At 51.0% G+C, this 23,838-nt stretch overlaps 2 protein-coding genes across 2 annotated transcripts in view; both read left to right on the plus strand.

The window, feature by feature from the left end:
* The window catches only part of RAP1GAP2 (RAP1 GTPase activating protein 2), a 178,737-nt gene extending 168,662 nt beyond the window's left edge, over positions 1–10,075 (plus strand). The window contains 7 exon segments of the mRNA XM_045773724.2: positions 438–551; positions 790–907; positions 1,320–1,418; positions 1,420–1,447; positions 4,507–4,583; positions 4,982–5,020; positions 5,903–10,075. Of these exon segments, the coding sequence (XP_045629680.2) occupies positions 438–551; positions 790–907; positions 1,320–1,418; positions 1,420–1,447; positions 4,507–4,583; positions 4,982–4,990 (445 nt within the window). The 3' untranslated portion in view covers positions 4,991–5,020; positions 5,903–10,075.
* Positions 10,076–20,587: 10,512 nt separating this feature from the next.
* The window catches only part of LOC123776879 (uncharacterized), a 118,314-nt gene continuing 115,063 nt past the window's right edge, over positions 20,588–23,838 (plus strand). Inside the window, exon 1 of the mRNA XM_087854702.1 lies at positions 20,588–20,972. Within this exon, the coding sequence (XP_087710828.1) occupies positions 20,588–20,972 (385 nt within the window). The remainder of the gene's footprint in view (positions 20,973–23,838) is intronic.

A 23,838-nucleotide genomic window follows, 5' to 3' on the forward strand; every position in this document is an offset into this window, starting at 1 on the left:
GTGTGAAGGGCGTTAGGCACAGTGACCCAGCCAGCACCGCCACAGAGTCCATGTGTGTTGGGTTATTTCCCTGCTGTGGGAGTGGGTGTCATAGACCTGCCTGCTGTTGACTTAGAGCCCTGCCAGGTGGGACAGCCAGCGTAGGTGGGGAGTGGACTTGGGCTTGGGGGCATCAAGCCAGGACTCTTGCTTGATTGCTCTTGACTTGCCTAGGAGCCTAGAGTAGCCCCAATGGAGCAGAAAACTCTGTTGTCCGCTGTGGCTTGATGTGGGCTCGGGGGATGGCGGTCCTGGTAGCTGTGCTCTGGCAGGGGTGCTGGGACCCCACAGGCTGTGTGGTGCTGAGAGCTGGTTGGGCCTGTCTCATGCCTGGGGGTGGGATGGGGGTTTAGGGGCTGGCCCCATGGCCTCACCCCTCTTTATTCCTGTTTCCTTAGTGACAGTGCATCCAGCAACCCCAAGACCCCGGATGGTGCACACTCATCTCAAGAGATAAAGTCTGAGGCCTCATCCAATCCCAGCTCTCCAGAAATTTGCCCCAACAAGGAGAAGTAAGAGAGCGAGGGTGGGGGCAGGGCTGGCTGTAGCCACTTGGAGCCTTGGAATACATGGAATACGCTTTCTGCTGAGAGCCAGCATTTTTGCCTTGAGGACTCTGTGGAACACAAAAGCCAGCAGGCAGGGGGCATGGGGAGTCACTGGTGGGCAAGCTCAGTCTCTGCCAGGCCTGCCCTGCCTGGGGGAGGGTCTCGGTGCGTGACCAGGCCTGCCCCACTCCTGTTCCGACAGGCCCTTCATAAAGTTGAAGGAGAATGGCCGAGCCAACATCTCCCGCTCCTCCTCCAGCACCAGCAGCTTCAGCAGCACGGCGGGGGAGGGCGAGGCCATGGAGGAGTGTGACAGTGGGGTAGGTGTGGCTCCATCCAACCCTGGGGAGCAGGGAGGGGCGCCCTGGGCCCAGCCAGACAACCGCTGTGTGCATTAAACTAGCTGCGTGGGAAGAGCCTCATCCAGGCTCTACCAGGAAAAGGGGAAGTATGGAAACAAGAAAGAGGTGGGCCAGTCAGCTGTCTCCACTCCCTAGGAGTGACACAGGAACAGCAGCAGAGGGCCAGAGGCCAGACCTAATGGGATCCCTGCCATGGGGTTCCTGGCAGGAGAGGAGAGGGTCAGGGGCACTTCTGGGGGCAGCAGAAAGATAGGGCAGGTCCACGTGGAGAGTGGGAGGCAGTGACTGTGTCAGGCCTGCCGTGGCATGGGCCACCCTGTGGGGCCACTGAGGATGAAGCTGGCCTCACTCACCCGGCCTCTCTCCCCAGAGCAGCCAGCTGTCCACGACCTCACCCTTCAAGCAGGAGGTGTTTGTCTACAGCCCGTCCCCGAGCAGCGAAAGCCCCAGCCTGGGGGCAGCTGCCACCCCCCATCATCATGAGCCGGAGCCCTACAGGTCAGTGGGGTCTGGGGGTGTGCGCCTTGTGGCTGGAGGGGCAGGGGTTGTGTCGTGACCATGATCGTGGGCGTGAGCCCCAGCCACACTGAACCAAGCGGTTTCCGCTCCAGCCCCAAAGTGTTAGGCCCTTGAGCTCTGCTAGCTCACTTCCTCTGTTCATCAGCCTTAAGATGCCTGTGTTCTTCTCATCTCCTTACTCATGGGGAAACTGAGGCTCCGGAAGTTCAGGGATTTGGTAGAGGAGTTGGGATTTGAAAGCGGGGGCTCTTTTGCCACACCCCATCGCCAACGCCGGCCGCCTATGGCGCAGTGATGGCCGTGACAAGTGCAAGGGTACAAAGGAGGGCGAGTCTTGCAGGTGGAGGGAACCACATGTGGTTTCTTGGGCTGCAGTTCGCAGAGGGGACAGGTATGAGAGGAGACGGCACTGGCACTGGGCTGGGGCCACCATGGAGAACTGGCAAGTTGAGTATTGTCCTGCTGGCGAGAGAAGCCATTGGAGGGTCTTACGTAGAGAAACGCTGTCTGGTCTAGGTGGCCGCAGCTGGCTGAGTAGACAGGATTTGTGGGAATGGATGCAGGGAGGGAGATCAGTGAGGGGTCGTAGTGGGCAGTGGGTGGCTGGGCTGTGGATCAGGGGCATCTGGAGCAATGAGAGAAGGATGTAGATTCGAGAGACGTCAAGGAGGTAAAATCTTCTGCTCCGTGGTGGGGGTACAGGGAGAGCAGAGTCTGGGCCTTTGGGCGTTCTGGGATCCCTGCGGTCAGGCAGAGTTGAGGGCAGCTCTGGGGAGGGGACGTGCACGGTAGGTACGGCAGGGTCCCGTCGCCCAGCAATCAGAGCCTCGGTGTCTGGCTCTCCAGGAGGGCAGCTTCGTGTGGGGGCAAGTGCAGGACTGTGGAGCTTGGGTCCAAATCCTTGATCTGCCACTTGCTAGTGAAGCGACATCGGGCAGGTTACTGAGCCTTTCTGTGCCTCAGTTTCCCCAAGCAAAGGATGGAGGGAGGGGAATAGTTCCTACCTCATGTGGTTGATTGTGTGAAGATTAGATGAACTTGTCAGAGACTTAGGACCGTTAACCTGAATGTTTGTTAGATTAAATAACAGAAATAAAGCAATAGTGCAGTTAGTGGTACTCGACTAGGGGCACACTGCTCCCCAGGGCACATTTGACAATAACCGGAGACGTTTCTGGTTTTCATGATTGTGGGAGGGGGCTGTGCTGCTGGCACTTGATGCTGCTAAACATCTGACAAAGTATGGAGCGCGCCCCCCGCCCCAGGATTATCTGGCCTGAAATGTCACTAGCCTGAGGCCGAGAAACTCTAGTCGGATGACAGAAACACCGAGAGCACGAGTTCACGTGCTTCCTTTCACTCAGCCCCTGTGCTGGGCTGCTGCAGAGCTGGGTTCCAATCCTGGCTGTGGCAAGGACAGGCTCACCTCTCTGAGCCTCAGTCTCCCCATCTGTAAAACCCCCAAAGGCCCAGACTCTTTGCTCTAATATAAATACCCTGATTTTTAAAAAATAAGGCTTCATTAAATATTGATGGAATGAGTGAAAGAATCTGTAACCAAGCCTGGCTCCTACTTGGTATTAAATAAATACCAAAGCAAATAAGGTTCTCTGAGTAAGAGGAGCTTTCGAGAGGGTCTGCCACTAGCTGAAGGTCGCCCGGGGCAGAAGGGGACCTCGAACGGGCCTGGGGACTCCACCCCGTGCTTCCTACCGCACACGCCGGGCTTCTCTGCAGCCCTTTCCCCGCGCAGTACTGAACCCCGGCTGCCTCCTGCTGCCAGCCTCACGGAGGCCATGCTGGGAGCCTGCAGGACCAGGGTCAGTTTGCAGACCTTTGCGAACCTGTTCTAAGCTGCTTGGCTGCATCTGGGGAGAGACGGGGCCAAGCGGAGGGGGGTCCCCTGGGAGGGCCTGACGTCCAGTCTTTTGTAGTCTCTGATGCCCCCACCATTGGTCATGTCACACCGGGGCACCCGGGGCCCCGAGAGGGGATTGGCAGGTCCGACTGAGAGCTCCTCACGCTGCTGGCTGGCACCCCTGCTCTGAAGCATCAGAAGAAGCCAGCAGCCTGTGGGTGGAGTGTACTGACCTGTAGACGCCCTTGGCTGGAGGAGAGCCAGAAAGCCGAGCAGCCCCCCTGCCAGTGGTGTGCTGGTGGTGTTCCACGCCCGGCTCCCCCGCCGCACACAGGCGCGTGTGTGCACACGCTCGTTTACTGTAAACTTTCTTGATAGAAATAATGATGCATTAGAATTCTTCATTCTAAATCCCATATTGCCAGTTGAACTTACCAAGCACTCTGATTGGTATTTGTCTAACCTTTGTATTTGTTGGCGACTGAAAGTTGCCCATGACCAACAGGTGTAGTTCTGACACGACTGACGATTGATATTTTGTCAGAGACATAAGCAGCTTTGCTGAATCACATACTGGTTCTCAGGTGAGACCGGTCCTCTGAGAACGGATTCCGGGGTGTGTGGCAGGCCTATAGCGTCATGGCTACGGACGCAACACATTTTCAAATTTCATCTGTATTTTTTTGACATTTTCTGCATGAGTTGAAGCCTAGACAATGAAACAGTAAGTCGAGGCCTGATTTTGTAGCATCCGCTGGTTTCCGTGGTGTGCATGCTTGGCCATGACTTGGCCCCGGCTGAGCCCCGGCTCCCAGTGCGCTGCGCTGTGGAGTGGGGCGGACGCGCCAGACGGACGCCACGGACATACGTAACCGACGAGAGCAGATGATGTTAAAAGGCAGTGAAAGAATTAGGGAGTGAGGACTTTTGAGTATTTATTATCTTTGATGAATATGATTTATTGAATTGTAAACTTTTATAATTTAATTTTAAAAAAAATGCCTGGGTTTACCAACCAGCCCACATTTCTAAAAATTCCTAAAGATTTGAGAGTTAGCTCTGACAAATTGCTGCGGGTCAGCTGGAGTGCCCGGGGCGGGGGAGGTCCCCCGCACTCCACACACAGCCCTCGTGACCTCTTCAGCTCTGCCCGCTTTTCATGGACTCTTCTTTTTCCTAGATGCCAAAAGCAGAAACTCTCCGAGGTCAAACCTGAAATTCCGCTTTGATAAGCTCAGCCATGCCAGCTCTAGTGCGGTAAGGATTAGGGTCGTGAGGGTTAATGGGGGAACCTCCTGCATTCCACATTCCAACCCCCTCCCAAAGCCAGCTGTCCTTGCTGGGGGCTGGAGGAAGGGGGTGCCTCACACAGCCCACTGGGAGAAGGAGAGCTCTGGTCAGACCTGGGGGTGATGCTGCAGTCCCTGCACGGTGCAGACATCGGCCTGGGGTGCCGGACACCTTGCCCTCCTCCTGTGTTAGAGTCACACCCTTGGACACACACAGGTGTGAGCTGGGGACTCTTGGCTCCTGGGGCCTCACGTCCCTTCCTTCGCTCACCAGAGAGCTGAGAGCTGAGCGCACAGAAGCCACGGTCGGTGGGGCTTGTGTCGTCTAGTTATTTACAACTCTTGTATGGGTTTTTCTTGAAACAGGGTCACTAATGTGAAAGAGGAGTCCTTCGCTTGTCAAAGGTGGGTCCAGTGTTTATCCTGCTGTGGCCACGAGGGCAGGTGTGTCCACTTTAAGATCAGGGTACTAGTGGCCAGAGGGGTCCTGAGCTGGGGAGGGCCGCTCACCTCTTCCTGCAGCCTCTGTGATGGGGCCGGGGTCTGGATGGAAGAAGGCTGCAGACGGCCTCGGGTGCAGGCAGGAAGGGTGCCTGATGCGATTGGGCCAGACTCACTGAATTGGTCTCCCTGCCCTGGGAGGGGCCCGGTTCCAGCAGGCAGGGGGCAGTAGCCCAGAGCTGACCTTCTTCCCTCCGACAGGGGATTCCTCAGTTTGTCCCCTTGTCTCCCTGTTCTTGGTAGCCTTTCCCTCCTTTTGTCTTCGGCCAGGGCTCTGGGCTGAAATGTGTCCTCCCTGCCTGCTCAGAGATGCCCCAGCCCCCTCAACATTGTGTGGGATGACCCGAGGGAGGGCTTCTCAGCTGAGGGAGTGTGTGGTTTTCAGCAGAGCAGGGCCTGGGTCCAGTTTGCCACCACCAAGGCCTGACCTCCTGCTGGTAAAGTTACTAGAGACCCATTTGAGTTCCCAACCCTCTCCCGGCGTGGGGCTCTGCGGTGGCTCTGTGGTGGCGGGGTACAAGGCACAGCTGGAACCGAGCGGGGGCCAGAGCTCTGCCCACTGTCTATAAACCTGATATGTGAACAAGCAGAAGAGACAGTGGGAATTCTGACACTCACCCTCACCCCTGTGTTTGTGCCCAGCTGCTCGTGCTGCCTAGCGTCTGGCACCCTTGTCTTTGGCCCTCCCGTCCCAAGCCCGTTCAGCGGGCTGTAGCCACGGGCACACGTTCTCCTTCCCTTCCTTACGCGGTGTTTGGTCATCCTCTCCTTCCTTCTCTCTTCCAGGGAAGCCCCGATTCTGTCTCGGAGAAGGCTCCTATTCCAACAGTTTGGGGGTGCCATCCACTACTCTGACCGTCACAGTCCTGCTGCCCCACCGGCCACCTGCCCACCAGAACAGCTGTCTGTCCCTGTGTCCCGAGCTGGCCACCGTCCTGCCTGTCCCGTTGCCAAGACACCCTGCAAGCACTCTCCTTCTCTGGACAAGGCCTCATTCCTCTAGGCTCCCCCTGCTCCTGACCGCCCGTGTGATGTGTGTCTGGCCCATTTGTCATCTTGTTTTGTGCACAGAGGAAAGAGTTGGGCAAGGGGGATCTGGGCCCTGGGGTCTCGGTCAGAGACTGGAGAGGCAGAGAGTGGTGAGGTGGGGTGCGGAGGCCGCCAGCACGATGCCGCATGGGGAGGGGCAGTGCTGTGCCTGGACGTGGCAGGCACAGTGAAGCCATTTAGTGGTGGTGGAGGAACCCAGATTCGTAGCCGTCCTCCAGGATGTCGTGCTCGAATCAGCAGTGTGGCTCCCACAACTGCGCTTCTGTGCTGGCAGCTGCTTTCTCGCCCGTCTGCTGACCTCGGGCGCAGCGCTGCCTCCGTCCCTGCGGCCAGTGTGTGCTGCGCGTGTGGACGTGGCTCTGCGTCGTCGTGGCTGTGGGAGAAGCCCGGGCCAGTCTGTCCCCTCGGGGCAGCTGTTTTCCCCCAGGAGGCGTGGGCCGCCCGGAGCTGGAAGGAATTCTGGAAGGGCAAGCTGGCGAGCTATGCTCTGGGGCCTTGGCTGAGGAGAACCGTGGGGCGCGGGTGGGGCTGGGATCAGGGCCCCGCTGTGTGGAGGCTCGTGGAAGAGCTGCTTCAGCCCACCGCTCAGGTCAGAGCCGGGGAGGCGAGGTGGGGGGTGACCTGTCCGCCTCGGTTGATGTGTGGACGTAGAAGGTAGGCGTGAGGAAGGAGCGACGTCCTTCTGTGATTTCTGCTCCTGGCATCTGTGGGGGGCCCAGGGCTACCTTGGGGGCTCTTTCCAGCAGCTGTGCCCTTTGGCCTTGTTGGTGCGTGGTCCCCTGGTTCCCTTCCACCGCGGGTCTGTAGGCAGCGGTCACGCTGGCAGGGTTTTTACGACCTGGGCCCCAGCTGGATGCAGTTCAGAGGCTGCCTGCCGCCCGCCCGCCCCGCCCGCCTGGCCAGAGTCAGCTCGCTCTCAGGAGCGGCCCCCTTCCCCTGCATCTCTCCCAGCCCCGTCGGCCACGCGAGAAGTCGCTTCTGCAGCCTGGCCCTGGTGGAGGTTAAGGCGGGGTGTCCTCCGAGTAACACACAGAGTCTGCAGAGCCCTGGGGATGCTGCCGCTTCAGGGGCGTGGAGGGCCCCTGTGACACGGGATAGCCCCGGCGTCTCCTGCTGGGCTCCTGCTTCAGTGAGCAGATGACAAGGTTTTCTACCAAATGTTTTATTTGCGTCAGGATCTGGGCCTATTCCGAAGTCAAAGCAATCCCAAGTCTATGTTCTTGTTTTTGACTGATGTGACAGTTTCCCCATTGCTTTTGCCGTTAGAGCAAAACCTTGATCCTTTGTCTCTCACTCCTGTGGACATTGTGGGATCCTATTTGCAGGCTGGGTGGACCTCTCCCCTCACGCTATTTGGGAAATGTGTTTACTTAAAAGACGAGTCCGGTAAAATTTCTTCCAGTGAGAAGGTCAACAAACGTCTGTTTAGGTTTTATTAAAAATCACCGTAGCAGCACCCACTGCTGGAATGAGGTCTGAGGATTCCGGCGGCGTTCTGTTGGCTGGCTTTCTGGAGGAACTTGACAGGTCAAAGTGCATTTAAAACAACAACAACAACAACCCACAACAACCCACAGCAACAACTCCAGGTTCTGACTTGCTTCTCGGGTAGCTGGTCTTTACAGCAGCTCGGTGGCTGTGCTGTGCTGTGTTGGGGTCTGGGGGTCCAGGTTATCCCCGCCCTGTCCTTCTTGGGAACGTCACACCTGCCTCCATCCGCTGCTCCGGCTGCTCCTTCTGCACCCCCCACCTCCTGGGAGGGCTCTGAGCCAGTGGCCAGGATGGCTGGGTGTGTCCAGGGAAACTGGGAGGCACAGGCATTTCCCTACAAAACAGACCTGAGAAGTGGTCTCTACCTTCTGTTTGCTACTGGGGGTACACTGGGCAGGGTCTGAAACGTCCCTCTCTCTGGGTCCTGTCTTACCTTCTCTAGAAAGCCCAGCCCATCTGTGGCTTCTAGAGTAGACGTGACCAGCCCCCGAGGTCCTAGAGCTGAGGGGGAGGTGGAGGACAGGGAGTGGGCAGTCTCATCTCACCCCTCTGGACCATGGGGCAGGCAGCTTGGGTTCTTGAAGGCTGCTTCCTCCATATTTTCTTGCATCCACTCTGGGCCAAAGTTTCCTTTTATTGCTGCGCCCAGTTTTGGGGCTCAAAGATTTGCTCAAGTTTCCTTGGTCCCTGTGACCAGATTCCTCCTGATGGTGCTCGTGCTAGTATTTGAGGCACTCCGCTTGTGATCTGGACACAGGAGAAGTGTTTCCTGGACACGTCTCTGCCTCTGGGAAGAAACTATACCGGTCAGGCTGTGCAGGGCACGCGTATGCCTCTGCTCCGTTGATACGTAACAACAGATGCAGAACGAGCTTGAGGTGGAAGATCTGAGCTCGAGTTTCTAATGAATGGAAAATGATGAATGAATGAAAATGAGTGAAAAACATTCTGTGGTTCAGCCTTGTTGGCATCATCTCACGGTCCAGGCCTTCCGGGCCCCTTTTGACATCTAATCCATCCATATCCTCATCCAGCTGAGAAACCTCAGCCCCAGTGAGGGGAAGTGACTTGCTGGAGGTGGCAAAGCTGGGATTGGAACCCACAGCCGGGGGCCCGTTCTCCGGCACCACCTATGTGGTTGGTTGAACAGGTGGCTGCACGTGCTGGGGCCCTGAGTTTAGGACGAGCCAGTTAGCTAATGCCTGGGCACTGGTTGGGAGCTGTCGGCGGTCAAGGTGGACCTCAGTCTCTTCTTTTCATCAGGAGGGAGATGCGCTCAGTTTTCCAGTGAGGGCCCTGGGGTTTTGGATGTGGCTTGAGTGAAGAAAATGAGAAAGGAGAGAGATTTTAGTGGACCATTCCTGGTAACCTCAGTTCCTCAGCTCTGGTCTGTAATGGGGGTGGAGGCCAGGGCAGAGTGCAGTTAGCTAGCCCTCAGTTTCCCCTTCTTAAGTTCAGAAGAAAAGTGGTAAAAGAAAACTCTATTCTGTTCTCCCTGATCCTTAAACCAAGGTGTTTAATAAAAGCGTAGGCTCCTGTGCCCAGGTAGGATGGGAGCCAGAGTCACTTTCTCACCCCAACTGGTTGAGGTGCCAATGCAAACACTACCTTCCTCATTTGATTCTGAGTCAACAGAGACAGGTTGTTGTGCGGGAACGGCCAGGGGTCAAGTAGGTGGCTGGCAAGGACCCATGGCTTCTCCCCAAGCATCTCCCTTTCTCCAAGGTGACAGTGGGTTAGTGGAGTTTGCCAAGGCTGCCAAAGAGCATTCTATAAGCTCTGCTGTCTGTTTTACTACAAGCCCCTTGCTCCCCGCCCCCAACCCCACATCTCCCTCCTTTCAGCTGGGCCATCTGCCCCTTTGGGAGGAAGGAGACCACCCCCACTAGGGCCAAGGACAGCAGAGCCCTGCCTAGTGAGAGGCTGTTGGGGCAATGGCTCTGTCCTGGGCCTTACCAGCCCTGGGGAGAGGGTGTTTGGCTGGAAGACTGGAATTTAGATGCCATCGTCTTTGGTTTTGTAATATTTCCACTTGGAATGGTCAGTCCCTCCTTCCCGCTCCTTAGCATGTGTGCCAGCTCTCCCCCCGTCGTGGGCGTTACCCTTCCACACTCCAGCCCGGGGAGGGCTGGTGTTCTAGTGTGAAGAGATTCCTTTGTGTGATAGAACCTAAGAAGTGTAGCTTGGAAATGATGACCCATGTGATGATGACTCTCCTTTCTTTCCTCTTCTTGAGGAGCTGATTCGTAGACCCCGACTGCCTATGTAATGTAAATAATGTACATTTAATTTATTGCTATGGTAGCACATTGTATTTGTTAATGTATAAAACAAATTCTAAAAGGTCGACAAATGTATATTTTGTTGCTTAAATGTGTCTTTGCAGAAATTGACAATAAATAACATATTTTGTGTCCATCATCGTTCAGACTTCTTTGCGTGGGGCGCCAAGCCCTGAGTGGCATCTCTCATCAGAGGTTGAATACTGGCAGCCTACCAGCTGTATCTGCAGAGGTGTGATTTGGCCTGAAGAGTGTTTTAGAATACTTGAATTAGTTGCCGATGTTTAGAAAACGGTTGATGTTGAGACCACAATTAAGATGAAAAAATAACCCAACCTAGAAATGTCATATAAAATCTGAATTTTTTGCTTCTCTTAAAAAATCAGATGTTGGATCCACTCCGTAGGGGCGGCACAAATTGGTCAGCGCTCCCCAGAGGCTACCCCTGTGGTGAGACTTGAGTCACCGCAGTCCCCACCCTTCTCTACCCTTTACACGTGCTTGGAGCATCCCTTTCATTCCTGTTGTTTGTTTGGTCCCTGTGGCGGCGTCTTGAGTTGGAGAGCCCTGCTATCCACTGATTTCTTCCTTCCACCCACTCTTTCCACATTCCTGAGTCACCTCTTCCAGGATTCTTTTATGACGAAATGCCCTCTCTCCCATCCACCGTTGACTCCCAGATGGCCATGCTCTTATGTACCTTTCGCTTTACGATGTTTGGATGTAGGTTTTACAAGTAATATCTGCATTTTTTTTTTTCTTAAGAAATTTGAAGTCAAGGAACAGGCCTTTTCTGGCTGGGACTTGGTAGTGTGATCTCGGGCAAGTTACATGTCTGGGTTTGCATTTTCCTTCATGTATAATTAGAAAAATAATCCACAAACAAAGCATGAGGATAAAGTCAATTCATAATTGGGGAAGAACTTTGAAAAAAATGGCAAGTGTTATTCAAGGGGTTCAATAATAATCGTTACTGTGATCGTAACAGCAGCCAGGTGTTCTACTGACGCACTCAGTTCAACGTGACGTCCTGGCTCCTGAGCGCCACACCGCCAAGCAGAGCTGCGAGCACAAGGCTCACGGGAGGTAGGGCTGGGGACACAACACTCGAAAACGTGGTCAGTGACACATACAAATAAACAGGTTAAAGAAAATGGTAGCACAGTTTTACACACGTTAAATGATTAGGAAATAAATACTACAATAAATAGAGCTCTTTACTTCGTCACAGATGTGAGGTTAGATTGTGGAAGCAGCCGCTGTGGGTTCTCGTGAAGAGGGGGAAGGAGAGTTCCCTGCGGTCGGCCGGACCGCGGGAGCACCGATGCCGCTGCGTGGGGCTCACCGCCCACAGTCGTGCCGGGGAGCTGGCAGATGCGCGGGGTGTGTGCTAGGATTGTGTGCTCCCATGCAGCTCGAATTCCGCCAGCGGCGGTTTTCTGAGTTCACCTAGGACTTCCGGTGGATGAGTTGCGTCATCAGACGTGCGGTGTGGGTAAGACTCTAATGTCCCCCTACTATATCAATTGCATCGGGTCAAATTTCTGTTTTCCAAACAAGTGTTAGAGCAGGACTGACTGTATTATCTCATTTAGGCACCCAAGCGCCCCATGGAGGCAGGTGCTATTATTATCCACATTTCACTTAAAGCATCAGAATCCAATTGCGGTTTGGAACCTAAATTTGATGCAGATTTGCATGGATGTGCTGACTTCAGTATGAAGGTAAGTTTCGGACTGTGGGGTTCTAGGTGCACAAGGACATGCCCAGGAAAGTGGGTTCCAGCGGTCTTTGGTGGCCCTGCCCCGCTTGGAGCCCGGGCCTGCAGCATCCTGGGCTGCGCTCACCACACCTGGCTGTGCGGTGCCTCATTGGAGCCTCATTTCTTTTTCTTTCTTTCTTTCTTTCTTTCTTTCTTTCTTTCTTTCTTTCTTTCTTTCTTTCTTTCTTCTTTCTTTCTTTCTTTCTTTCTTTCTTTCTTTCTTTCTTTCTTTTTCTTCTTCTTCTTCTTTCTTTTTCTTTCTTTCTTTCTCTTCTTCTTCTTCTTCTTCTTCTTCTTCTTCTTCTTCTTCTTCTTCTTTCTCTTTCTTTCTTTCCCTTCCTTCCTTTTCTTTCTTTCTTTCTTTCTTTCTTTCTTTCTTTCTTTCTTTCTTTCTTTCTTTCTTTCTTTCTCTCTCTTCCCTCCCTCCCTCCCTCCCTCCCTCCCTCCCTCCCTCTCTCTCTCTCTTTCTTTCTTTCTTTCTCCTCTTATTTTAATGTTTTTTTTATTATATTATGTTAGTCACCATACAGTACATCCCTGGTTTCCGATGCAAAGTTCGATGATTCATTAGTTGCGTATAACACCCAGTGCACCATGCAATATGTGCCCTCCTTACTACCCATCACCAGTCTATCCCATTCCCCCACCCCCTCCCCTATGAAGCCCTCAGTTTGTTTCTCATAGTCCATAGTCTCTCATGCTTCATTCCCCCTTCTGATTACCCCCCCTTTCTTTATCCCTTTCTTCCCCTACCGATCTTCCTAGTTCTTATGTTCCATAGATGAGAGAAATCATATGACAGTTGTCTTTCTCTGCTTGACTTATTTCACTTAGCATTATCTCCTCCAGTGCCGTCCATGTTGCAGCAAATATTGAGAACTCGTTCTTTCTGATAGCTGAGTAATATTCCATTGTATATATGGACCACAACTTCTTAATCCAGTCATCTGTTGAAGGGCATCTTGGTTCCTTCCACGATTTAGCTATTGTGGACATTGCTGCTATGAACATTGGGGTGCATATGGCCCTTCTCTTCACTACGTCTGTATCTTTGGGGTAAACACCCAGTAGTGCAATGGCTGGGTCATAGGGTAGCTCAATTTTTAACTTTTTAAGGGACCTCCACACTGTTTTCCAGAGTGGCTGTACCAACTTGCATTCCCACCAACAATGTAGGAGGGATCCCCTTTCTCCACATCCTCTCCAGCAATTGTTTCTTGCCTTGTCAATTTTTGCCATTCTAACTGGCGTAAGGTGGTATCTTAGTGTGGTTTTGATTTGAATTTCCCTGATGGCTAATGATTTTAAACATTTTTTCATGTGTCTGTTAGCCATTTGTATGTCATCATTGGAAAAGTGTCTGTTCATATCTTCTGCCCATTTTATGATTTATTTGTTTCTCGCGTATTGAGTTTGAGAAGTTCTTTGTAGATCTTGGATACCAGTCTCTTATCTGTAGCATCATTTGCAAATATCTTCTCCCATTCCGTGGGCTGCCTCTTAGTTTTTTTGACTGTTTCCTTGGCTGTGCAGAAGCTTTTTATTTTGATGAAGTCCCACAAGTTCATTTTATCTTTTGTTTCTCTTGCCTTTGGAGATGTGTCATGAAAAATGTTGCTTTGGCCGATGTCGTAGAGATTGCTGCCTATGTTCTCCTCTAGGATTTTGATGGATTCCTGCCTCACCTCGAGGTCTTTCATCCATTTGGAGTTTATTTTTGTGTATTGTTGGGAGAATGGTCAAGTTTCATTCTTTTGCATGTAGCTGTCCAATTTTCCCAGCACCATTTATTGAAGAGACTGTCTTTTTTCCACCGGATGTTTTTTCCTGCTTTGTCAAATATTAGTTGCTCAAAGAGCCGAGGGTCCATTTCTGGGTTCTCTATTCTGTTCCATTGGTCTATGTGTCTGTTTTTGTGCCAGTACCATGCTGTCTTTGTGGTCACAGCTTTGTAGTACAGCTCGAAATCCGGCATTGTGATGCCCCCAGCTTTGTTTTTCCTTTTCAACAGTTCCTTGGCGATTCGGGGCCTTTTCTGGTTCTATACAAATTTAAGGACTATTTGTTCCAGTTCTTTGAAAAATGTCCTCGGTATTTTGATCGGGATGGCATTGAAAGTGTAGATTGCTCTGGGTAGCATCGACATTTTAACTATGTTAATTCTTCTGATCCATGAGCATGGAATATTTTTCCATCTTTTTGTGTCTTCTTCAATGTCTTTCAAGAGTGATTTGTAGTTTCTAGAATATAGGTCCTTTACGTCTCTGGTTAAGTTAATTCCAAGGTAATGTATGGTTTTTGGTGCTATTGTAAATGGGATGGATTCCCTAATTTCTCTTTCTTCAGTCTCATTATTCGTGTATAGAAATGCCACTGATTTCTGAGCATTGATTTTGTATCCTGCCACATTACTGAATTGCTCTATAACTTCTAATAGTTTGGGAGTGGCTTCTTTTGGGTTTTCCATATAGAGTATCATGTCATCTGCGAAGAGAGACAGTGTGACTTCTTCTTTGCCAATTTGGATACCTTTGATCCCTTTTTGCTGTCTGATTGCTGTTGCAAGGACTTCTAGTACTATGTTGAATAATAGTGGCGAGAGTGGGCATCCTTGTCGTGTTCCTGATCTTAAGGGAAAGGCTTCCAGCTTTTCCCCATTGAGAATGATATTTGCCATAGGCTTTTCATAGATGGCTTTTATGAGATTGAGAAATGTACCCTCTATCCCTACATTCTGAAGGGTTTTAATCAGGAAAGGATGCTGTATTTTGTCAAATGCTTTTTCTGCATCTATTGAGAGAGTCATATGATTTTTGAATTTTTCCTTCTGGATAAAATCTAAGACACTGATCGATTTGCGAATGTTGAACCACCCTTGCATCCCAGGGATGAATCCCACTTGGTCATGATGGATAATCCTTTTAATGTACTTTTGGATTCTATTAGCCAGGATCTTGTTGAGGATTTTGGTGTCCATATTCATTAGGGAAATTGGTCTGTAATTCTCCTTTTTGATGGGGTCTTTGCCTGGTTTGGGGATCAAGGTAATATTGGCCTCATAGAATGAGTTTGGTAGCTTTCCTTCTGTTTCTATTTTTTGAAATAGCTTTAGGAGAATAGGTATTATTTCTTCTTTGAATATTTGGTAGAATTCCCCAGGAAAACTGTCCGGGCCTGGACTTTTGTTTTTTGAAAGGTTGTTTATCACTGATTCAATCTCTTCATAATTAATTGGCCTGTTTAAAAAATCAATTTCTTCCTGTTTCAGTCTTGGTAGTTTATAGGTTTCCAGTAAGGCCTCCATGTCTTCCATATTGCTTAATTTATTGGCATAAAGCTGTTGATAAAAGTTTCTAATAATCCTTCAAATTTCATTGGTGTTGGTTGTGACCTCTCCTTTTTCATTCATAATTTTATTAATTTGGGTCCTTTCTCTATTCTTTTGGATAAGTCTTGCCAGTGGTTTGTCAATTTTATTGATTCTCTCAAAGAACCAGCTTCTAGTTCTGTTGATCTGCTCTACTGTGCTCCTGGTTTCTAATTCATTGATTTCTGCTCTAAACTTGGTCAACTGCTTCCTCGTGCGTGGATTAGGCCTGTCCCTCTGTTTCTGTTCCAGTTTCTTGAGGTGAGAATATGGAGCCCCGTTTCTCAGAGTTTCCGGCTCCATCTGTGGAGTCACCCTGAGGGCAAGTGAAGCTGCATCTTTCACACAGACGCCCCACGCCGTCTGTACCACGTGATTTGGCTGCTTCCTGGGTTCAAGCTGTCTTCCCAGAAGTTGAGGGATCACCGATTCCCCAGCGCCTTTGTGGAGGTCGAACATTTGCTGCCTGTGGGGGACAGTGCTGTCGGAGTCATGAGCACTATGCAGGCGGGCCAGCCCCTGTCCCTCCAAACCTTCAGAGCCTCCCTGCAAGCTCACTTGTCACGGGGCTGCTGTGTTTACGCGTTCTGTCCACTAGATGGGGCTCATTCTCAGGACTCCTGAAACCTGTTTCCCCCACCGCAGAGTCCTGCAGCTCGCAGCATCATTGAGCATATTGGGGGACGTTATTCTTCCTGCTACACGAGAAGCGCTTTCCTGAGGAGCCTGCTCAGGCCATGCCCGGGATTTCCTTCAATCTCGTTTCTCGAGTGCCCGCCGTGTCCGGCGGTGCTATGGGCCGTGCTCTGCCCAGCCCTTCTTTGCCTTTGGGGGTGAAGGGCTGGCTCCAGTAACAAATCCCAGTCCAATTCTGAAACTCTGCAATAGCTATCAGTTATGAAAACCATTTCCTTTCAGTTCAGACTCAGTTCTGTTTGTTTTAAACTTCAATTCACATTGGGTTCCAAGCCTCCTTCCCCGCCAACCCTCCAGAATAGGCAGGCCAGTGGGCTGGTTTTGGTTCAGCATGTGGCAAGGACTCTCCCCTCGTCTGAACTTCAGTCGGGCTCCTCTGAGCCCTCTTTTCAACGAGATGTCGTCCTTGGCCTGTCTTTGGCCTGCCCAGCTCAGTTTTAGCAAAGAATCCTGTTAGACTGTTTTATTGAGAAGCCCACCACTCTTGGTATCCAATCACATTGCTTCCTCCTGCTCTTGCTACTTAACCGAGTTCTTCTTAGTACTTTTCCATCCAGTTCCTCACCCTGCCCATTGGCTCAAATCCCCATGTGTCCCTGTTGTATTTGAAGTGGAGTTCAATCTCTCTCCCCTATTGCAATAGTCTTGAATAAAGTTGTCCTTCCCTGTTGAACTGTGGTGCAATTTTTCTTTGACGGGGGGCTCGCCTGTCCCACCTCCACACCCCTCCTTCTCCTCTGCTCTTCCACTCCAGCGCTGGGGTGGAGAAGAGAGCTCTTATTTTGAGACTGCCACTGAAAGAGAGAACTCATGGGTGTTAGCATGGGCACTCGGCAAAGTGGACACCAAGACAGGGAGAAGACATGTACTTGGGGAAAGGCCTGTGAGAGAAAAAGGGGAGAGCTCTGCAGAAGGCTGGGCTGTGACACAGGTCTGACCCGAGCGGAGGAGAGATAGGAGGGAGTGAGGTGGGGTGGGGGCATCTTTGGCGTCAGGCCAGTTCTAAGAAAAGTTCAGCAAGGCCACTGGGGAGTCCTCTAGCCAAGGTCACCCACCAGGGGAGTCCCACATATCACAAGAATGAGTCCCAAATTACTATCCTTGCTGCACCCAGCCATTGGGCAGGAGTGGCCCGTGGGAACCCTGGCTTTGGGATGAGCCATGGAACACAGTGACGGATTTCAGAGTGTTGCACTGGGACCATCAGTCAGTTATGCCCCTGCCGTTGGAGACCGGCCATATGAACTTGCCCCAGTTTTGGTTGGTTACAGTTTACCCTCATTTGTGGGCAGGCCCACATCAGTGGAGGGGGAGGTTCAACCCCTTTTCTTGGTTTTTCTAATACAAACCTTCCATTGGTTCTTTTGCTTGGCAGGCCTGCAAGTGCTGCTGGTTGTTTTTTTTTTTTTTTTTTTAATTTTATTTATTTGAGAGAGAGAGAAAGAGACAGAGATAGCGACAGAGATAGCAAGAGAGAGCATGAGTGGGGAGGAGAAGGACCCTGGGATCATGACCTGAGCTGAAGGCAGATGCTTAACCGACTGAGCCACCCAGGCACTCCTGTTTTGTTTTGTTTTTAAAGATTTTATTTGTTTTGAGGGAGAGAGAGAGTGCAAGTGGGGATGGGGGGAGAAGCAAAGGCAGAGGGAGAGAGAATCTCAAGCAGACTCCACACTGAGTGTGGAGCCCAATGTGGGGCTCAGTTTCACGACCCCAACATCCTGACCTGAGCTGAAATCATGAGTCGGATGTTCTTCTGACTGAGCCCCCCAGGTGCCCCTGAATGCTGCTGTTTTGTCACAAATCCCCTGCCATGAGAGATGGGGCTCAGGCTGGACCCATTTCTCCCCTTCCTCAGCTCCTACTCTATGACATCAACCTTGCAGTCTTCAGTTAATGGTATAAGAGCTTCAAGCCCTGCTACCAACTTGGTTTCCACTCAATTCTCAGGATATTCCCTTATCCTCCTGATGCCAGCAGGTAGTAATGTCTGCTGCTCTATGCCATATCCTAGTACTCTTTCTCTTCACTCTGCACCTACCTTCTCCCTTCTCCAGGCCCTAGCGGCAAAAAGACAGGTGGTCTTGGCAACATTAAGACACTCACCTTACATGACCCACTGGGGGATGTGGTTGGAGGCCCCTTAGTGTTGGAGGAATAGAGATGGACAAGTCAAATGTTCTCTCTCCTTCATGGAGCCAGTCCTCCTCTTAGATTACCTAGGGAGTGAGGTGGGGTATTGGGTTCATGGCTGGTTCTCTCTTGCTTTCTGCAAGGCTGGTGGGGCTCCTTGGCTGGCTTCAATGACTTCAGTTTTTCTCTGAATTTGAAATGTGAATTTGGTGTGCCACTTCTGTGGCCCATTCAAACATGCACCCTCAAACTTTTAATGTTGCACCTGTGTTCCCCTGGTGGAGTAGGTAGGGGCTGAGGGCAGGCTGCCCCAAGATAGACCACTTTGGCATGAAGATTATTCTAAGCTCAAAGCAATCAAGACCCTATGTCCTCAAAAGAAACTTTTGCCCATCCCTTAACTACATAGAAGATTGGAAATTGGGGGTCTTTCCCAGAATAAAGTTTATTAGCAGAGAAATTTTATCTGAGTGACCTATCTGTACAGCAGGGCAAAGATCTGATGACCAAACATCTGTTCGTTTTCTCATTGCCCTCCATTCCTTTCCACTGAGGTCGCAGACCCCTCCCCCTTCTCCTTAGTTCAGGATGATGCATAGACCTCATTTTGCCTGTCTTTGGAATTTACATGCCTGTGTGAATTCCCCTTACGTACACTATCAGATTTGATTTTCTCCTATTAACGTGTCTCATGTCAATTTGATTCTTAGTCTGGCTAGAAGGACCTTGGAAGAGGACAGGAATTCTTGCTCCCCAACAGTGGGCACTGTTTATGGGAACCAGGGTTAAGTTCAGAGATGAACTCTTAAACAGTTATGACACCTAAGGGCAGAGACCCTTGGAAGGAGACTTTTGATCTTTATTTCTGCAGGTGGAGGTAACGCCTGCTGGAAGCATCAGGGTCTCGAGAAACTCTATGGAAGGTTGTTCCTAACTTCAGCCCAGCCCCTTCCACTCTTGGAACAGGATACTGCTCCCATCTGGGGAAGCCTTCTTCCCTAGCAGTTCAACTTTAGGGTGCATAAAAATCACCTGGAGAGATTATTAAAATGCAGAATGTAGGCACTGTTCCAGCGATTAGAATTCAATGGGGCTGGGTGGGACCCAGGTGTCTGCATTTTTAACAAGGGCAGGAAGACTGTAATGCAGTTTTTCACTTTAAGAACCGCTGATCCAGTCTGCAGTGTCTGTGTACGTCTCTCTCCTATTACGGTGGTCTCAGGCCCAGTGAGAAAGGGGTGGGGAGCAGCAAGGGTGTGAGGGGAGGGGGATGCGTGATGTCCGCCCGCAACTAAGGGGATTGTCATAATTGTCATTATCACAAACGTGGAAGAAACGTCTGTCCCAACAAGACACAGGATCTTGCAGGACAATGAAAAGGAACAGAATAGAGAAGTACTCATACACCATGAAGCTTGTGAGGAGTACATTAAGATGAAAATGCATTATGACTGTGTGAGCAAGAAGGGTGTTCTGCAGTGAGAAACACCGGGAGGAAAGATGAGCATCGCACATGAGAGAGAAGGGATTTGTTGAAAAGAAAAATCAGATGTTGAGAAAACTGAAAATCAGAGCATCTTCCTCCAGATCCAAACAAATGATCAGACAAAAGATGCGGCATGAGGGTATAGAAATCTCTTGGCGACCTGGGGACAAAGAGGAGCTGCTGGAAGCAGCTGGAAATAACCCCCACGGGTGGGATGTTCCCTACCACTGACGATGTGAAGGGCCAAAGAATCCAGTAACTACAGTAGGTGAAGACCGTGGCTGATGACTTGACTCCATCAAGGGGGATAGTAACACCCAGCAGCCCACAGCTAGGAACCAGTAAAACAAGCTGCACCATAAACAGCGCCCCGTCAAAGCACCGTGCGGATGAAGGATTAGACAAAGTGAGCCTGCGTCACGGAAAAGCGCAGAAAGATGGTAGAAAACCTACCCCAGTTATTAGATCAGATGGATTTTACTAATCTCCTGCACGACAGTACGTTAAAAAAAATCAAATATAAGACTAACAAGGAAGTCTTTACAGCCTTGCTCTAAAATATCAATTGGTAGGTTTTACAAGAACTGAACACTAATAAGGAATCTGAGGAAATGTCCAGGGAAAATGGACAATGGGGCCGAGATGAAATCCAGCGACACCACCTAGAGTGCAGTAGTGACTGTAACGGAAAAGGATTTTAACTTGTTTAATTTTAGTGCTTGCCCCTAAGGAAGAGTGCTTCCGAAAACTGGACAGGGTAAGACCACCACAGGTGCAAGCAACTGTAACCTACTACGAGGACCTGGCAATGATAAAGTGATTAACTGAGATTTTAATTTGGCGACTTGTTATTGCTGGCCTGGATTGACTAGGATGACTTTGTTGCAGGGTTGAAGCCAGCTCAAGCTAGTTTAAGCTGACAAAAAAGGAGGCATTTATTACAAAGAGACAGAGGAGTCTCCTAGAATCCAAGGACGGGCATGCAGCCGGGCGACTGGAAGGACAGCAGAGGTCATTAGACCTCTCCCCTGTCTCTCGCCCTCTGCTTTCTTCTCTGTGCAGCTCTGCGTTTTGTTTCATTCTAGGGTGGCAGGTCTTTTCCTGACGGATTTGTGATGGTTTTTTGTTTGGCTTTATTCTCTCCCTGAAGACCGGCTGAGTTGGTCTCCGCACCAAGGTTTCTGTCCCCTGCCCAGACTGTGCGATGGATCTGGGTCCTTTCAATGTTTCCTGCGGGCCTGTCAGTAGAGGGAGCAAGAGAGACACGGTGGGAGGAAGAGCTGGGCTCCTGGCGCCGCCGCGCTCGGGCGAGCTCTCGAGGCGCATGCGTGCGCAGCAGCTCGGGCTTCAGCCGCGTCGCCGCTCAGCCGGCGCCGGACGCCTGCGGGGCGCGCAGAGTCTCCAGTGCCCAGCGCCCGCGGGGCAGGGCGGCACGCAGCACCCGGTGCCCCGTGGCTTCGTCTGGCGACAGCCTCTTCTCGCGCCCTGTGGGTTCATAGCCTTGGGAGTTTCCTGGGTGAAGTCTGAAATTGGCCCCCGCACGTGGGGGGCAAGGACAGACCGAAGAAGGAGCGGAGCCCTCCACATTGGTAGGCGGTAGCTTTAATAAGGGGACTTGCTTACGAGGCTTGGCCTGCACGGCTGCAAAATGAGCAGATCTTCACACCCACCTGGGAGAATCCTAAGTTTCTATAGAGGCCTTCACTGGGTTCAGCCCTGTCTACCAGATGGTACATCCAGGCACGTACAACCAGATGGTCTCAACAGCACATCGCTCTCTTGAGTCTGTGTCCCGAGGCAGCTTTTAGGGCAGGAAGGCAGGCAGAATGCATAAATGTGCTTGGAAGTCCAGGACAGGGGAGGCGGGGAGGAGCCTCCAATTGCCTAGGTTCAGCTCACGCGTCAAACGGCGGTCATATCCTCTGGAAGACCTCCTCCAATGCTTTACCTTTTGTGACTGGCTCTTATAATGATATGTAGCTCTCTTTTGCAATGTGCTCCGAGCAGTCCCCAAGGGTTTTACTAGCATGGAGGTGGCTTGTTGGGTGGCTCTCTGGCTGCACTGGAGGCAGATGCCACAGCAACAGTGTAGACACATGCAAGAAAAAACAGAGATTAAGATAATGATTCCTAAAATGAGTCACGATTTTTAAAATTAAGAGCCCCATGACCTGAATCGTTGCTTTATTAAGTCCTCTAGGTTGGGGGTCGGATAACTCTGCATATTTAGTTGTTTCTTCCTGTGATTTAATGGAGATGGTCCATTAGTAGATTCGTCAGGTATAAACACACAGCATTCTGCTTGGATAATGGCACAGGTGTGTCCTTGTGAGGCAATGATAAAGTCCAGGTGATCCTATGTTGGGGACAGCTTTTCTCATTAGAGATATTTTACTGTTCGGTAAGGGCAGGCTTTTCCCTTACTGGCGGTCAGGTAAGGCTTGCAGGGTGAATTTAGTAAGGGCTTCTGTGTGGGTTACAATGTCCTCCAGGCCACTGGAAGGAACAAACATGGCCAAATGACCAGTGGAAAACAGAACATGCCCGTCTGGCCTTGAGGAGAGGGAGGTTGGCGACTGCTGTTATGATGGGGCCGATTCGCCCTTGTGCCCAGGGAAAGGCCAGGGTGCAGTGGCCCAGCCACTCAGGTGAAAGCCGTGTCCACAGATCTGTGCCACCCAACCACTGGGCTCCATTCGGGGCTTCCCAATAAATATCTGGGTGGTGTGACCAGGCAGTGTCAAACTCATTGCTATCCTTTAGTGTGACAGAATGACCACGTAGTTCCAGGGACATCCATCCCATGTTTCTGGTACAGGTGGGTTGGTTCTGTTTACAGTGATTTTTCTGTTCCCGACATAGGGGTGCCGGGTGATTCAGTGCTCACATGTCTATAACCGGGGTGAGCTGTATGAATATATCCCAACTCTGAGCCCAGTCACCCATGGCTCAAGTGGCATTTTTAGGGCCCTTTTGGTCAGCAGTGTGATGGGCTGCCTGTGTAGTCGCAGAAAAAGTATGTTCAGCGTTACTGACAGTGGGTACCACAGGCCAGGTTTCCAGAGTCGTACTGGTAATAGCAGAAGAACTAAGAACACGTCCTAACTTGTTCTTTTTTCATGTGCTGCTTTCAGACTTTTTTTTTTTTTTTAAAGATTTTATTTATTTATTTGACAGAGATAGAGACAGCCAGCGAGAGAGGGAACACAAGCAGGGGGAGTGGGAGAGGAAGAAGCAGGCTCATAGCGGAGGAGCCTGATGTGGCGCTCGATCCCATAAAGCCAGGATCACGCCCTGAGCCAAAGGCAGACGCTTAACCGCTGTGCCACCCAGGCGCCCCTGCTTTCAGACTTTTTAATTCACTCCCTGGCGTGGTGATAACCCTGACGAGCTGCTCATATGCCCAGTGAGTTGGAGTCAGTCTTTCGTTGGGCGTACAAGCGGGCCCGCTGCAGAAGGTGTTTATCTTGGGAGTGTCTCATGACTGGACACCAAAGGACCAGCAGTAGTCTGAGGCTGAAAGACAGATAATTGGTAGGAAGTCAGTCCCTTCTGGATTGCATTTGTGGCCTGATCCTTCGATGTTAATGTGCCTGTAGCTTTAGAAATGTGACCTGGTTCTGCATGCCATACGTGTTGGCAGGGGAAGGCAGCAGGCAGGAATAAGGAGATGGACTGGGGGTGGGATATGCCAGACCAGGACCCTCACCTTCTCCTGTCTTTCAGTGGGGCCTGTTCTACTCCAGGTAGAGTGCATTTTGACAGGTCTGGCTTGCAGCAGGACAATGGGATCCCACCGGAGACTGAGTAGCTCCCTTTCACCCAGTGGTGGGAAGTAATTCATCTATCCTGGGATGTCTGATTGAGAATTCCAGTACAAAATGCCTTTCCCAGGCATGATGGGGCTTGATGTTCTCAGCAGGATAGCATGTTGATCCACGGTGAGACTCAGGGCAATGGCTGTCACCCTTGACTTTAATTTTTTAATTTTTTAAAAAGATTTTGTTTATTTATTTATTTATTTATTTATTTGAGAGAGAGTGCAAAAGAGAACATGGGCGGGGGTTGAAGGGGCAGAGGCAGAGGGAGAAGCAGTCTCCCCACTGAGCAGTGAGCCCCACGACATGGGCTCGATCCCAGGACGCCAAGATCATGACCTGAGCCAAAGGCAGATGCTTTTTTTTTTTTTTTAAGATTTTATTTATTTGAGAGAGAATGTGAGAGAAAGATCACGAGCAGGGGGGGAGGTAGAGGGAGAAGCAGATTCCCCGCTGACCAGGGAGCTGATATAGGACCAGTCCCAGGACCCTGGGATCATGACCTGAGCCGAAGGCAGACACTCAACTGACTGAGCCACCCAAGTGCCCCTCCCTTGACTTTTATACCTTTACGGTCGGTACCGGGCTGCCTTGGCAGAGGGTTCCTTGTTCGGCATATTGGGTAATAGGCCTTACT

Source organism: Ursus americanus, chromosome 23 (assembly GCF_024610735.1).
Source record: "Ursus americanus isolate L20-20 chromosome 23, mUrsAme1.1.p, whole genome shotgun sequence".
Classification (NCBI taxonomy): domain Eukaryota; kingdom Metazoa; phylum Chordata; class Mammalia; order Carnivora; family Ursidae; genus Ursus; species Ursus americanus.